Raw genomic sequence first — 15,685 nt, 5'->3', positions numbered from 1 at the left:
AACAAATGAAATCTTCATTAGCCGACCCTGGAGAAATATATGCACTACTGACAAATTATGCTCAATGAATTAGGAAAGTGGCATGTGTTTTAGTTTTATCAGATTCATTTTGAATTTTTAACAAATATATATATGTATATATATATATATATACATAAACATATATATATACACATATATATGTATATGTATATATATTTAAATAACACAGAACATGGAAATTCTATAAATAGTGCTCAATATCATGATCAATATTTTCCTTGATAATATGCACTAAATTTCACAAAATATAAAGCTCTACATTCAAAGTGTAATTCCCTACTACATATTACTTCTAAGGACTGAATGTAACATACGATATATAGGAAGTGTATATTTTTAAATGTTAAGAAATTACCAATGAATATCTTGAAAACACAAAAGAAATCACACACTGATTTTGAAACTCTCCATTCAAAGTATGATATGCTGTTATATGTATTTTTGAGGGATTTTTTATTAATAGAATTAAAACTGTTTTTCACATGCTGTTATAGGGTATGTCTTAAAGAATTCCATACCCAAAAAATTTTGTAGGAGAAATAAAGTTTACCATATTTTAAAACAAGTGAATAAACAATGCATTGGGGAAATCTGGGTGTGGAAGTGGAAATGGAGGGGAAAAACATTAGGTTAACTGTAAGGTGGCATATAGGAGACTATGGGAACAAGCATACAGATACAGATATTTAGGAATTTTAAGATTTTACCTACTTTAGCATGTCCTTTGTTTGCCAAAATAAATATTTCATTTATTTGAAGAAAATACTACTTTATGGACCACATCTTTGAAGGCTTGCTTCACTTGCTGGTTTCTCAGAGTGTAAATGAAGGGGTTCAGCATGGGGGCAACAGAGGTATTGAGAATAGCTACTCCCTTGGTCAATGATGCCCTTTCTTTTGCAGAGGGATTAGCATACATAAATATACAGCTTCCATAAGAGATGGAGATGACAATCATATGAGAGGAACATGTGGAGAAAGCCTTTTTTCTCTGACTGGCAGATGGGATTCTCAAAATAGTTCTGATAATATACATGTAAGATAAAATCACCAATGCCAGAGTGAATAGCAAAGCAACCAACGCAAAGTAAAAACCGATGACTTCTAGAAACCATGTATCTGAACAAGACAGTCGTAAAAGGGGAAAATAGTCACATGCAAAGTGATCAATGACATTGGAAGCACAGTAATCCAGCTGGAGCAGAAGCATGAGGGGTGGGAAAATGGTCAGGAACCCTCCCAGCCACGCACAGAGCACAAGCCAGGTGCAGAGTTTCCTGTTCATGATGGCGGTGTAATGCAGAGGCTTGCAGATGGCAACGTAGCGGTCATAGGACATGGCAGTGAGAATGTAAAATTCTGTCACCCCCATGAAAATAAAGAAAAAGAGTTGGGCTGCACAATTGTTAAAGGAAATAGTTTTATCCCTGGTGATAATTGCTCCTAGAAATCTAGGAATACAGACAGTTGTAAATGAGATTTCTAAGAAAGAGAAGTTTCGGAGGAAGAAATACATTGGTGTCTGTAGATGAGGGTCCACCAAGGTTAGAGTGATGATAGTCAGGTTTCCAGTGACACTTAGTATGTATGTGATAAATAAGAAGAGGAAAATCACAATCTGAAGGTCAGGATCATCAGAAAGGCCAAGCAGGACAAACTCTGTGATCACTGTGTGGTTCATTTCTCTGTCTCTCTCTCTCTGTCTCTGTCTGTCTCACTCTCCTTTTTCTTCTCTTAAAGATATTTAGGTGGCAAGAGTATTAAAGGGAGGAGATGAAAGATATATTTCATGATGATCAATATCACCGTCATCGATACAATTCTAAAATATGTGCTATAATCCATGCTGATCTTATTTTCAATTGAACTCTATTGTTTGCATTTAGTTTTCATACACATTTGTGAGTTTTGCTTTATTTACTAGTTTTCTTATTTGAAATATACTGGAAGTTTGAAAATCTTCATACAGTAACTCACATCATTGAGAGTGATGATTTATCATCATTGAGAAATGGTAAATAAAACCAGTACTTCTTGCTTTGTCCAATTTATGCAAATCATTACAATCTTCTTGAAAAATTAAGAGAAATATGCATTTTCTTTCTTTTCTGTCAAGTATTTATTAAAGGATGCCACTACCTAGAAGCATAAATGGATAATCTTAATTCCATCACAAGGTAAAAGTGAAATTTAGAATGGTTAAAGTAATAACCATTATACTTTGTATGATATAAATAATCAATTAATAACTTTCTTAACAATTAAAATAGGTTATAAATTACTAATTATTAATTTACTTCTACATTAATATTTTTGGTATAGTTCAAGATTATATAAGAACATTATATTTATATATTATGTAATAATACATATGTATTTACTATATGATTGAATAAATAACCTAATTATTTTATTTAACAGAACATACTCACTTACTGGTTTGTCTTGTAATTCCATTGAAATCATTAATGTTTGACATCTTCTGTGACTTGCTAGAAAAGTACATATAGAAACATTTTTACTTTTGAGCTTAAAGGGACATGCATTATTTATCCATTTTGTGTATTACACTGTGGCACAAACTGGGAAAGTAACTAGTTGCCTCAGATCTCAGTAGCTCTGTCAGTTCTATATTCTGTTTGAATCTTCCTCCTGAGCTCTTAGCTTTATGAAAAAGTGTTTGATTCTCTTGTAATTCTGCCTCACACTTATCTTTTACGTGAGACCTCTGATCCATAAGGATATTCCAGAAACATAAAGAAGAATGTCTACCATTGGTACTAACCTATTCAGTTAATTCCCAGCTGTGCTATGCTGTAGATTTGGTTTTGTAAAATTATCACGGTTAACTCCTTTAAATTTTAAATAGTCAAATTTGGGCTGTGAAGATTAGAATGCACCTCATTGCTTCTCTGCCAGACTTCAGCAAAGTTCACTCTGATCAGATTTGATTTGTTTTGTCTCTATTTTTGATGACTCAAAGGAAATAGTTCAGGAAATAAAAATACAATGTCAGAAAGCTTAAAAATATATTAAATAATATGAGAGTCCTCTTCAATAATGTTGATATAAAAACTTAAAGCAATATTTAAAGAGAGAAATGACAGGGATGTAACATCGTTGGGTTCTGAGGACAGATTCTTAAAATTGGCTTCCCTCTGGTTGCACTCATAGCTCCAATTTTCCAAGTCTACTTGTTTTGACCTCAAAAGAAAGTTGTTCGTTGATCTCCTGGGAACAAAGCCAAGTCCAGGCCAGATCTGTGCTATATGCGAGACCATGAGGGATTTCTGGAAGCCTTGCATTTCTCAGTAGCCTTTTAGCTCTTCTCTATGGTGAATCTCCCTTGAGAATGGTTATGTTCACCTTCATATCCCACAGAGGACCTGAAATGTTGTCTTCTATAAAATAATTACTTCCATTAATCACAATTACCTAATATTTCATGAGTAATAAAAAGTTGTGAAACCGACTTTCTTACAAAAATAAAACTCAGAATCTAATTTATTTTTAAGCTTCTGGAAACATGAACTTTTCAACATATACCCTTTTTGTTGTTGTTTATCCCTAGGCTTTGTTAGTGTTGAGACATTGAGAAGTAAGGCCATTTCATAATTCTAAATTAAATAATAACTATTATGATGCACATATCATACATTAAAAAAATGCTATTACACTGATTAACCAACTGAGCCACCCAGGTGCCCCATAGCTACTTAATATTAAATGTGTTTTATATCTAAGTAAAATAACAAAACATGCATTTAATGTAAACTATACATAATGATTTTATATAATCAAATAATACAGTCACTAGTGCAGAACTAAATCACAGCTGGGCTGCACATTTGTTTGGGAATTACTTACTGGAAGAGGGGAATTAGAACAGAGTAGGCAGAAAAATGGAAGAAATAGGTAGGCCTAACTCAAATTTATGACCATGTGTACTTCATTTATTTGTCCTAGTTAAAGCACTCAATAAAAGAGAATTTTTGCAGATGTGGCTGTATGTCATAGAGAGTGATACCCTGGTCCAAATCACTTTTTTTTTTTTTTTTTTAGTTTTATTGAGATCTAATTGACATGTAACACTGTGTAAGTTTAAGGGTACAATGTTTTGACTTTATACAGTTGTATGTATGAAATGATTACCAGGATAGGTGTACTTAACACATCTATCACTCGTATATTTACCTTTTTTTTTGTGGTGAGAATATTTAAGGTTTACTCTCTTAGCAACTCTTTTATTTATTTAAAAAATTTTTTTTAATGTTTATTTATTTTTGAGAGACAGAGAGAGACAGAGCATGAGTAGGGGAGGGACAGAGAGAGAGAGAGAGACAGAATCTGAAGCAGGCTCCAGGCTCTGAGCTGTCAGCACAGAGCCCCACACAGGGCTTGAACTCATAAGCTGTGAGATCATGACCTGAGCCAAAGTCAGACACTTAACTGACTGAGCCACCCAGGAGCCCGTCTGCAACTTTCAAGTATATAATATGGTAATCTTATAGATCAGTTTTGTTGCAGTAATGAAATGGTATTTTGTTTTTTCCCTAAAAGCCCAACTAATAGGCAACAAGAAAATCTATTATTTATAGAGGGCAATGTGCAGTCGTGCTTCACTTGATTGCAAGCTCGTCTTCATGACTGCCTCTAGTTGCTAGTTAGATTTAGAGGCTCAATCCAGGTTTAGGTTTGGGAACGTTTTTTTGTAAGACTACTCTAGAGATGGAATTTAAACTTTTAGCAGGACATACATGTCTAATTGTCGTCTTCTTTTTTTTTTTTTTCTTAGCAGGCTTTGTTTATCAATGGCTGGATCATTAATTCATTATGTACTGCAAGACGGTTCTGTTCTTAATCTGTCATTTTCCAGGTGAATGCCTACTTTATTCTGTAGTTAGGGTTGGTTTTCTAGTATCTTTTTGTGGGTATTGTTATGAATTCATGGCTTTATAAATTTTGCTTTTGCTGTAGGTCACATTAGTGATTGACTTAAACATTTCAAGAGAGATTTAAATTGGGATCACTGTCTCTTTGGAGTGCATCTGCTGGGGGAAAACTCTTCCCTTTTGGGCAGAGTTTCCTCTTTGATTGCTTCCTTCCCATCTTGGATGACAAGTGTTCCCGGGCTCATGCTACACTTTTTTGTATTAGAACTGGACTGAGTCATTTCTCTAAAGAGTCCTCCTTCCATTGATTAGGAAATCTGGGATTGATTAGGAACATTAAGAATCTGGGCACTAGCTGTGATAATTACTATGAGTTCGATCATCCTTTCTAGGTATTTTCAGTGGAGAGGGCCAGCAAACACATATATTTTATTTTCAAATAAAATGTCTATGAGCGTAATTTAAATGTATCATTCAAACTTAAGACTACAATACTTTTAGGTTCGCCCCCCCCCTTTTTATCTGTTAAACATTTATATTTCCTTTATTTCATGATTAGAGCCCTGGCTATGAATAGCATTAGATAAAATCGTAATATCACGTTAATTTTCATTTGCTTCTTTTCCTCATGTTGCACATAAAGCAGTATTAGAATAACAGCCCTACCATCCACAATATTATTCCTACCTAGGAACAGTTTAAGATATTTTAAGCTATTGTTGTTGTTGTTGTTGTTGTTGTTGTTGTTAGATTAAATCCCACTTGTATGTCTGGTCCAGTTACAGCATTTAAAATCTCTTGGAAGGGTACCTGGGTGGCTTAGTTGGTTAAGTGCCCGACTTCAGCTCAGATCATGACCTCATGGTTGGTGAGTTTGATTCCCCCATCGGGCTCTCTGCTGTCTGAGTAGAGCCTGCATCGGATTCTCTGTCTCCCTCTCTCTGCCCCTCCCCGCCACTTGCACACTCTCTCTCTCTGTCTCAAAAATCAATAAGCATTAAAAAAAAGTTTAAATACAAAATAATAAAAATAAAATCTCTTGGAATAATTTAACTTCATGTGGTTATCTCACCAACTAAATGTACATTAAATAATACAATAAAAATAACATACTTTTTATGAAAATATACATTAAATGTATACATTTTAATTGTATTTATTTCAGTTAAGTGTAATGGCTTATTCTGTTAAGATACACATTTCCTTCCATTCTTTTCATCACAATTAAGTTTGATGTGCCTTTTAAGGATTCCTGTGATTCACTGAGATATTTAAAATTGAATTTTAAAAATAACATTTAACATTGGTAAATAAGGCTAGAAAGCATCTTCATGGCTTTAGTTCTTAAAACATTTCGATATCCTGCCCTCCCTAAATCTTGACCATCAAGTAAATATTCGCAATGGCCCTCTGATAAACTGGTTAATGGCAAATTCACTGATGCTCAAGGTAAGAAAATGACTCTGTTTAAAAAAAAATACATGAGAATCAAAGTCCAAATAATGTCCCTTCGACAGTCTGAGAGAGGACCTTTTGAGTGGTTCCACTTCATCTCAGGTGTTTTAAATGAAATAAAAAATTTTAAAATAATTCTTTCTGTTGTGTTGGGTGGAAGTCTCCCTTAGTAATGCAGTAATATTGAAAGTGTTTTTTTTCATCTTATGTATTTACTCATTTATCTCTTCTTTCGTTAAAGCTCATTAAATGACATGTTCAGAGAATGTCTCCCAAGCAATTTGCTTTACTGATCATGTAACCCTGTGTCTTTTTCCTTTATTAAATTGTTTAATAAAGTAGTTGTTCATGTTCCACTTAATATATTAGAGAAAAGGAAAAGAAATTAATTCAGTTAATTATGGGCAACATCTAGTTCAGCTTCATAGTTACACTGAAATTCACTTCTGGTACTGCTCATTCATTCTTGACAAATTAGAGTTCATGTGAAACATTCTCTCTGCCTGAGTTAAACAAAATCGCTACAGTGGACTTCACTGAGTGGTTGGAAGAATTATAAGAAATGTGTTTTACTCTCTTCATAATTATTTTAAGTGACCATTTCCCTGGAGAGATCAGAATATTTTACATTTATTCATTTCATTAAAGATGAGCAGATTCAGTTTTTAGAATTCATACAGTTGTGTATAGTAAGAGATCAAGGGAAAGAGAGATCACCAAATCACATTTAATAATGTTTTCAGAAATAGTAATAATCATATCTGTAGGAGTTTATGCTGAATATCAATATATAACCTCATGCTTTTGGTTTATTTATTTATTTGTTTGTTTTTCTTTTCTTTCTTTCTTTTCTTTTTTATTTTCAGGTTAGTTAACATACAGTGTAGTCTTGGTTTCAGGCGTAGAACCCAGTGATGCATGTCTTACATATGACACCCAGGGCTCATGCTTTTGGTTTGTTAACTAGCTATCTAAAATATGAACAAGGAAGGAAAAGTAAATAAATTGTTAATCAAGTTATGGCATTTAAACTTACTACTAACTTGTGCTTAGGACATTATAGGGTGAGTTTATTATCATAGAACATGTATGGCTTTTGTCAATAGGAACACATGGACTGAAAAGGCAAATGAGCCACTTAATAGAATTTGTGACTTTGGATGTTACTTGATTGTTTTAGGCTTCAGTTTTCTTTGTTTGACGTGGAGTTGAAATTTCAAGTGTTTTAATTTTTAATTTTTATTTATTTTTGAGAGAGTGAGAGACAGAGTGTGAAGGGGAGAGGGGCAGAGAGAGAGGGAGACACAGAATCTGAAGCACGCTCCAGGCTCTGAGCTGTCAGCACAGAGCCTGACATGACACTTTAACTCAGGACCTGTGAGATCATGATCTGAGCCGAAGTGGGATGCTTATCCAACTGAGCCACCCAGGCACCCCTCAACAGTGTTTTTGAGAATTAATTGAAATAATATAACTAACATGCTCTATATTTTATTTAACACTTACTAACATACATGAATAGCCTCTTTACTTATTTTATTTTATTTTTTTAGTTGGAAATATCCTTTGGGAAGGATATTCATGGTAGTTGTGATTTCACAAAGGCGTTATTTATTTCAGTGATACTTAAGGACTTTTGTTATTTATTTCATTTAGTCCTTTAAACACAGCTATGAAACTTTTATTCTCTGATTCTACATTCCCACATGAAGAACTGGGGCTGATACAGATTGTATACCTTCCAGCAATTCACACAGCTAGCAAGTGTCCAATATGATCTTAGACTTCCTAAAATTAAAGTCTGTTTTCTTAAACACAATACCATATGGACTATATCCAATTGGCAACACACGTAGATAGTAACTTCCTGTTTTTAACTGAGGATGAATTAATTGATATAATAAAACAAAATATACTATTTTGTTTTTATACTTTTTGATATTTCCAGTTGTAAATTATAACCCCAATATTTTTTTCCCTTGACATTGTTTTTTAGAGATTAGCAACCACATATCTCAATTCCTAATGCAGATCTCTACTGAATGCATCTCTATTCAATGCCATTTTTTAAACTGGTAATCTACTACATTGTACTAAGTCTATTCATTAACTCCATTATTTTTAGTCTAACTTCTAATAAGAAGTCTGGGTATCGTAATACTGCTAATACTTGAGATTTTTTCTTGATCATTTTATTTCACACTAGCAACAGCAGTTGAAGAATTTCTTATTTTGATTAATGTTCTAATTTATATGCCAAGTATAATATTAGGAGTTAGTACCGACATGGACTAGACTATAATAATACGATCATGTCCAAATGAGAAAATGTGAGTGAAAAACACCAGTAAGATTGTGTAGGTCCTTAGTAAAAGCTATGCAAAATATGGATGTCTCTACATATATATATATACATATATGTATGTATATATATGTGTGTGTGTGTGTGTGTGTGTATATTAGAGCAAACAAGTTTTTGTCTGTTTTGTTTTTCAAATCAAGTTATGATATTGGCTGTTATAGCAGAAGATCACAGGCAACTTATATAACTTTTCTGAGCATCTATTTACTCACTTGTAAAAAAAGAGATAATTAGTCTAATTTACTATCTAGCTGTGAAGATTAAATATGATATGATTGAGGACATACGTAGTTCAGCATACGGCACAATATAAATGTTCTCTATGGAAGAAATTTTCTTAAATTTTATCAAACTTCCTGGTGGCTTAAGTTTAGTGATAATTGCCTAAATATTCATGTGTTAAATATTTTTAAAAATAATACAGATAAACAAGGAAAATATGTTAAAAAAAGATACATAATGCATGCCTTAGGGATAACTGGAAAACAGAAGACATATGATGTTCAAATCATACGTAGTAAAATAAACACTCAAGTCAACTAAATGAGTTGGAAGAACTGGACAGATACTGAAGATAGTGTGCAAAAAATATGGTTGTTACAGATAATTTCATATTTTTAACTTTACAAAAGACACTGTGATATTGTTAACAAAAAAGAGTAAGTTGATGAAAACAGTGTTTACTCCTTTAGCCATTACAATATACAAAATTATATCATTCAGAACAATCAGGAAAATGATTTATATTTTATAGCCACTGGATTTCTATTTAGAATTGTAAATCAATGAGAAAATGGAACCCACAGACAGTTTGAAAGACACACCATAGTTACTTTCAGTGTACACGAAAGCTTAAGCAAATGAGCACAGCTTTGCAAGTATCTGTGAGATGGATATGGGAGCATATTGTAGAAGTCAAAATTTTGTTTTTCCTTTAATGGATCTTCCCAATAACATCCTTTCTTGTTAATACATACTTTCATTTGTTTCTAGAAAACACTACTATATGAAGCAAAGTTTTGAAAGCTTGTTTTACTTGCTGGTTCCTCAGGGTATAAATAAAAGGGTTCAACATGGGGGCAATTGAGATGTTGAGAATAGCTACCCCTTTGATCAGTGATGCTCTTTCTTTTGCTGAAGGCTTGACATACATGAATATGCAGCTCCCATAAGAGATGGAAATGACAATCAAGTGAGAGGAACATGTGGAGAAAGCCTTTTTCCTCTGAGTAGCAGACGGGATTCTCAGAATGGTGCTAAGAATGCACATGTAGGAAAGAATCACGAATGCCAACGTGAAGAGCAGAGTAACAAAAGCACAGTAAAAGCCAATCATCTCTAAAAGCCATGTATCTGAGCACGAGAGTTGTAAAATGGGGAAATAGTCACAGGAGAAATGATCGATTACATTGGCAGCACAGAAATCTAGCTGGAGGATGAGCATGAGTGGTGGGAAAATGGTAAGGAATTCTCCCAGCCATGACCCAAGGACCAGCAGGGTGCAGATTTTCTTGTTCATGGTGGTGAAACGAAGAGGCCTGCAGATGGCAATGTAGTGATCAAAAGACGTGGCCCTGAGAAGAAAAATCTCTGACATATCCATGAAGGTGAAGTAAAATAGCTGAGCTAAACAATTGTTATAGGCAATGTCTTGACTTTAGTAATGATCGTACCCGCAAATCTGGGGATAGACACACTGGTGAATGTAATTTCTAAGAAGCAGAAATTCCTCAGGAAGTAATATATAGTAATCTTGAGATGACATTTTGTCAAGGTGACATTCTGTTAATGGTGGTTAGGTTTCTGGTGACATTTAATACATAAGCCATAAATAAAGTTAACCTGAAGCTTTGGGTCATCTGAGATGCCCAAGAGAACAAACTCTGTAATCATTGTATGGTTTCTCGTACAGATTTTTATTTTCTTTAAGCCAAATATATGGCTGAAAAATCCTCACAGAGTAAATTTGGAAGTTTTGTTTTCATGTCTAGTTTTTGGAATAATTTTAGAAAAATAGGTATTTACTCATCTTTAAATGTTTTGTAGAATTCATCTGTGAAGCCATTTGGCTCTGGACTTTTGTTAGTTGAGAGATAATGGAATACTGATTCAATTTCTTTGCTGGTTATCAGTCTGGTCAACTTTTCTATTTCTTTTTGTTGAACTTTTGGTAATTTATACGTTTTTAGGAATTTATCCATTTTTTTCAAGTTGTTCATTTTGTTGGCATGTAGTTTTCATAATATTCTCTTAAAATTGTTTCTATTTCTGTTGGTAGTGATTTCTGCTCTTTCATTTGTGACTTTCTTTACTTCAGTCCTTTTTTTGGATGAATCTGGCTAAAGGTTTATCAGTTTTATTAATTTTTCAAAGAAGCAGCTCTTGGTTTCATTGATCTGTTCTATTTTTTTTTCTATATCATTTTTTTCTGGTTTAATATTTATTATTTCCCTTCAGCTGCTGGCTTCAGGCTTCATTGGTTGTTTATTTTCTATCTCTCATAGGTGTAAGGTTAGGTTGCTTGTTTGAGATTTTTCTCCTTCTTGAAGAAGACCTGTATTGCCATATACTTCCCTCTGAGGACCACTTTTGCTGCATCTCAAAGGTTTTGGACTGTCGTGTTTTCATTTTCATTTGTTTCCATTTATTTTTAACATTTCTTCTCTAATTTCTTGGCTGGCCCATTCATTCTTTTAAAGATTATTTATTAATTTTGAGGGAGAGAGAGAAGCAGAGAAAGAGGGAGAGAGAATCCCAATGAAGCTCTGCTCTGTCAGCATGGAGGCTTGATCTAATGAACTATGAAATCATGACCTGAGCCAATATTAAGAGTCAGATATAGGGCTCCTGGGTGGCTCAGCCGGTTAAGCATCCGACTTCAGCTCAGGTCATGATCTCATGGCTTATGAGTTTGAGCGCTGTGTCGGGCTCTGTGCTGAAAGCTCAGCCTGGAGCCTCTTCAGATTCTGTGTCTTTCTCTCTCTCTCTGCCCCACCCCTGCTCACACTCTGTCTCTGTCTCTCAAAAGAGTCAGATATTTAAGTGACTGAGCCAGCCAGGCACCCCGACCCCTTTATTCTTTAGTAGAATGTTCTTTAACCTCCATGTATTTGTGGTCTTTCCAATTTCTTTCTTGTGGTTGACTTCAAGTTTCACAGCATTGTGGTCTGAAAATATGCATGGTATTATCTCAATCTTTTTGTACTAATTGAGACCTGATTTGCGATCCAGTATGTGATCTATTCTGGACAATGTCCCATGTGCACTTGAAGAGAATGTATATTCTGCTGCTTTAGAATGAAATGTTCTGAATATATGTGTTCAGTCCATCTGGTCTGGTGTGTCGTTCAAAGCCATTCTTTCCCTGTTGATTTTCTATCTAGGTGATCTGCCCATTGATGTAATTGGGGAGTTAAAGTCCTCTACTATTATTGTATTATTATCAATTAGTTCCTTTATGTTTGTTATGAATTGGTTCATATATTCGGGTGTTCCAATTTGGGAGCATAAATATTTAAAATCGTTAGATCTTCTTGTTAGGTAGACCCCTTTATTATAGTGCCCTGCGTCATCTCTTGTTAGTCTTTGGTTTATAATCTAGTTTATGTGATATACATATGACTACCCTGGTTTCCTTTTTACATCTGTTTGCATGAGAAACGTTTCTCTGTCCCCTCCCTTTCAATCTGCAGGTGTCCTTAGATCTAAAATGAATCTCTTGTAGGCAGCATATAGATGGGTCTTGTTTTTTAATCTACTCTGACACCCTAAGTCTTTTGATTGGAGCAGTTAGTCCATTTGCATTCAGAGTGATTGTGTTTTTTTTTTTTTCAGGGGGGTGGGGAGAGAAAGATAGCAGGGGAGAGGCAGAGAGGGGGGTAGAGGATTTGAAGCTGAAGTGGACTGTGCACAGCAGAGAGCCCAATGTGGGGCTCGAACTCAGAAACTGTTGAGATCAAGACCTCATAGGAAGTCAGACACTTAACCAGCTGAGCCACCCAGGGCTCCCACATTCAGAGGGATTATTGATAGATACGAATTTAGTGCCATTTTGTTATTTGTTTTGTCATTGTTTCTGGAGGTTTTCTTTGTTCCTTTATAGTCCTTGTTGCTTTTGGTCTTTCTTTTTCCTCTCAGGGTCCCCTTTAATATTTCTTGCAGAACTGGTGTAGTGGTCATGAACTCCTTTAGCGTTATTTTATTTATTTATTTATTTTTTTGTCTGGGAAACTCTTTCTCTCTCCTTCTATTCTGAATAATGGTCTTGCTGGATAGAGTATTCTTGGCTGTAGATTTTTTTTTCCCATTCAGCACTTTGAATATATCATGCCACTCCCTTCCAGCCTGCCATGTTTCTGTGGAGAGGTCTGCTGCTAACCTTATGGGTCTTCCCTTATAAGATAGGGACTTCTGTCTTACTGTTTTTAAGACTTTTTCTTTATCTCTGTATTTTGCAAATTTACAGTATGTCTTGGTGTTGGCCTGATTTTGTTGATTTTGATGGGAGTTCTCCATGCCTCCTGGATTGGGATATTTGTTACCCTCCCCAGATGAGGGAAGGTTTCAGCTATAATTTCCTCTAGTAAATGTTCTGCCCCCTTTCCCCTCTCTTATTCTTCTGGGACTGCTATAATATGAATGTTGTTACCCTTGATGGTATCACTGAGCTCCCTAAGCCTACTTTAGTTATCCAAATTTTTGTTTCCCCCTTTTGTGAAGCTCATTATTTTCCATAATTCTATCTTCTATATCACTTATTCATTTCTCTACTTCTTCCGTCCTTGTGGTCATCACGTTCAGCTGGTTTTGAATCTCAGTTATTGCATTTTTCATTTTGGCCTAATTAGTCTTTAGCTTTTTTTATCTCTGTGGTAAGGGATTCCCTGGTGTCTTCTATGCTTTTCTCAAGGACAGCTGGTACCCTTATCCTTGTTGTTGTAAATTCTGGATGTGATATATTACTTATATCTGTTTCAATTTCATCCATGGCCATGACCTTTTGTTTTTCTTTCTTTTTGGAGGAATTTGTCAGTCTTGGCATTTTCTTCAGGCATCTGTCTTCTTCTATGAGTTAGAAAAGCCTTTTTATGTTTCCTGGTCCTGAGAGGAATGGTTTTATGAAGAAGATGTCATATATTGCCCAGGCCTGATCCTTCAGGAAGTGTCTCTGGTGTATGCTTCGTGCACTCTGCTGTTGTGTTATGGCTGCTCTATCCCTCAGGTCAGTTCTCTGCAGAGTTTCTCCTTGCGTGCAGTGGGAAGTATTTGGATCTTGGCCAGAGTATGGTGAGTTTTAAGTAGGTATGCTCTGATCTGCTTGCTAAAAGAGACCTCACAGTATTTCCACTAAAGCTGAAACTTTGCACAACTCTGTGGTCAGTAGATGTGGCGTATGTGGTGGTTTGTGCTGGTTTTCTTGTGGAGGGCCTGCTGTGCTCGTCCTAAGGCAGACTGGGCCTAGAAAAGCAGTCCTGGTGGATCACAGTGACTTGGGACTTGGTGTAAGCAGGTTGAGTTGCCAGTATTGGTGCTGTGCTGTTTACTGAAGTTGGTTTTTGCTGAGGGGTGGGGGAGGGAACTGGCACCAGCCTGCTCCTTGGTTCCTAGTGAGGGGAGTCCATGCTTGTTGCTCTCAGGGAGTGAATTATTAAGCAGTGAAACTGCTTGCAGTTTCAGAGGGGTGAATTGTTTCCTCTGTGGCGTCCCAGGCATTTTTTAGATCGCTGAATTCACACTGTATCTGGGTCACTTGCCTGCCTGGAGCAATGCAGTACACCTTGAGCTTTACACTAGCTGGGCCTGCTGCCTTTTAAAACTCCAAACTTCAGGGACCTGGTGTGATGGGACCTGTGCTTCTCCTCAGGGAAAGGGTCTTTCCATTCTGGGACTGATGCTATCCTCTAAGATCATCTTAAGAAAAGTTTAACTGGGGGTGCCTGGGTGGCTCGGTTGCGTGTCCGACTTCGGCTCAGGTCATGATCTCACAATCTGTGAATTCGAGCCCCGCGTCGGGCTCTGTGCTGACAACTTGGAGCCTGGAGCCTGCTTCAGATTCTGTGTCTCCCTCTCTCTCTGCCCCTCTCCCACTCACACTGTGTCTTTCTCTCACTCAAAAATAAACAAACATTCAAAAAAAAAGAAAAAAAAAAGAAAAGCTTAACTGCCCAGTCAGTCTGGTTAAGTCTGTAATGTCTCCTTTGTTTTCTATATCCATCAGAGGTTTCAGAGCTGTTAAAAGGATTGATATTTACTCACGATTACCAATTAATTTAATATGTTAATGATATTACTATAGTGCTTTACCTACAAAATTGCTGGGAGGGAATTATTTCTACTTTCCATCATCTATCCTCGTTGTGGTCACAAGATATGTATGTTTTTGGCTTCTGCCTTTGTATAATAGATGCTAACCTTCACTATATAAAATTCACATTGTGCAAAAGTAAAACATAAAATATATCTCTTTAGTGTTAACACATGAAATAAATTATTTTGCATCTTCTAGATTACTTGGTGTCTGATCTGACTATATGAAAAAAGTTATTAAAAGATTTCTATATAAGAACACAAAACATTATGTAGTCCTGTCAGTCACAAAATATTTATGTTATAATGAACAAAAATGTCACACAAAACTCTCAAATTGTAGCATTTAAAAAATGTTTTTCTTTTAGGGGCACGTAGGTGGCTCAGTTGGTTGAGTGTGTCTTTGTTCAGCTCAGATCAAGATCTCACAGTTCATGGGATGGAGCCCTGAGTCAGGCCCCTCCCCTGCTCATGGTCTGTCTGTCTGTCTCTCTCTCTCTTAAAATAAATAAATAACTTTTTAAAAAATGTTCTTCAATTTTATATTTCCTATAAATTTATGTGGTTTAATTTTATTCATATATAGCATTATGCATAATTGCCATTACTTGTACAAAACACCACTTTA

The 15,685-nt window shown here is 35.4% G+C and overlaps 2 protein-coding genes across 2 annotated transcripts; both read right to left on the bottom strand.

Annotated features, from left to right (window-relative positions):
- Positions 1-765: 765 nt before the first annotated feature.
- LOC106970346 (olfactory receptor 6C3) lies at positions 766-1,728 on the bottom strand. Its single transcript, XM_015066959.2, has one exon. The coding sequence runs from the start codon at positions 1,721-1,723 to the stop codon at positions 788-790; it is 936 nt and encodes a 311-aa protein (XP_014922445.1). The 5' UTR covers positions 1,724-1,728; the 3' UTR covers positions 766-787.
- A 7,967-nt stretch (positions 1,729-9,695) lies between these two features.
- Positions 9,696-13,584, bottom strand: LOC106970338 (olfactory receptor 6C3-like). The gene is given in 3 exon segments (XM_053199627.1): positions 9,696-10,401; positions 10,404-10,533; positions 13,522-13,584. Coding segments are annotated over 3 exon segments (864 nt in total). The 3' UTR covers positions 9,696-9,730.
- Between the last annotated feature and the right edge of the window lie 2,101 nt (positions 13,585-15,685).

The sequence above is a fragment of the Acinonyx jubatus genome, chromosome B4 (assembly GCF_027475565.1).
Source record: "Acinonyx jubatus isolate Ajub_Pintada_27869175 chromosome B4, VMU_Ajub_asm_v1.0, whole genome shotgun sequence".
Classification (NCBI taxonomy): Eukaryota; Metazoa; Chordata; class Mammalia; order Carnivora; family Felidae; genus Acinonyx; species Acinonyx jubatus.
The sequence above is the reverse complement of the archived record's forward strand: the minus strand, read 5'-3'. Positions and strand labels throughout refer to the sequence as shown.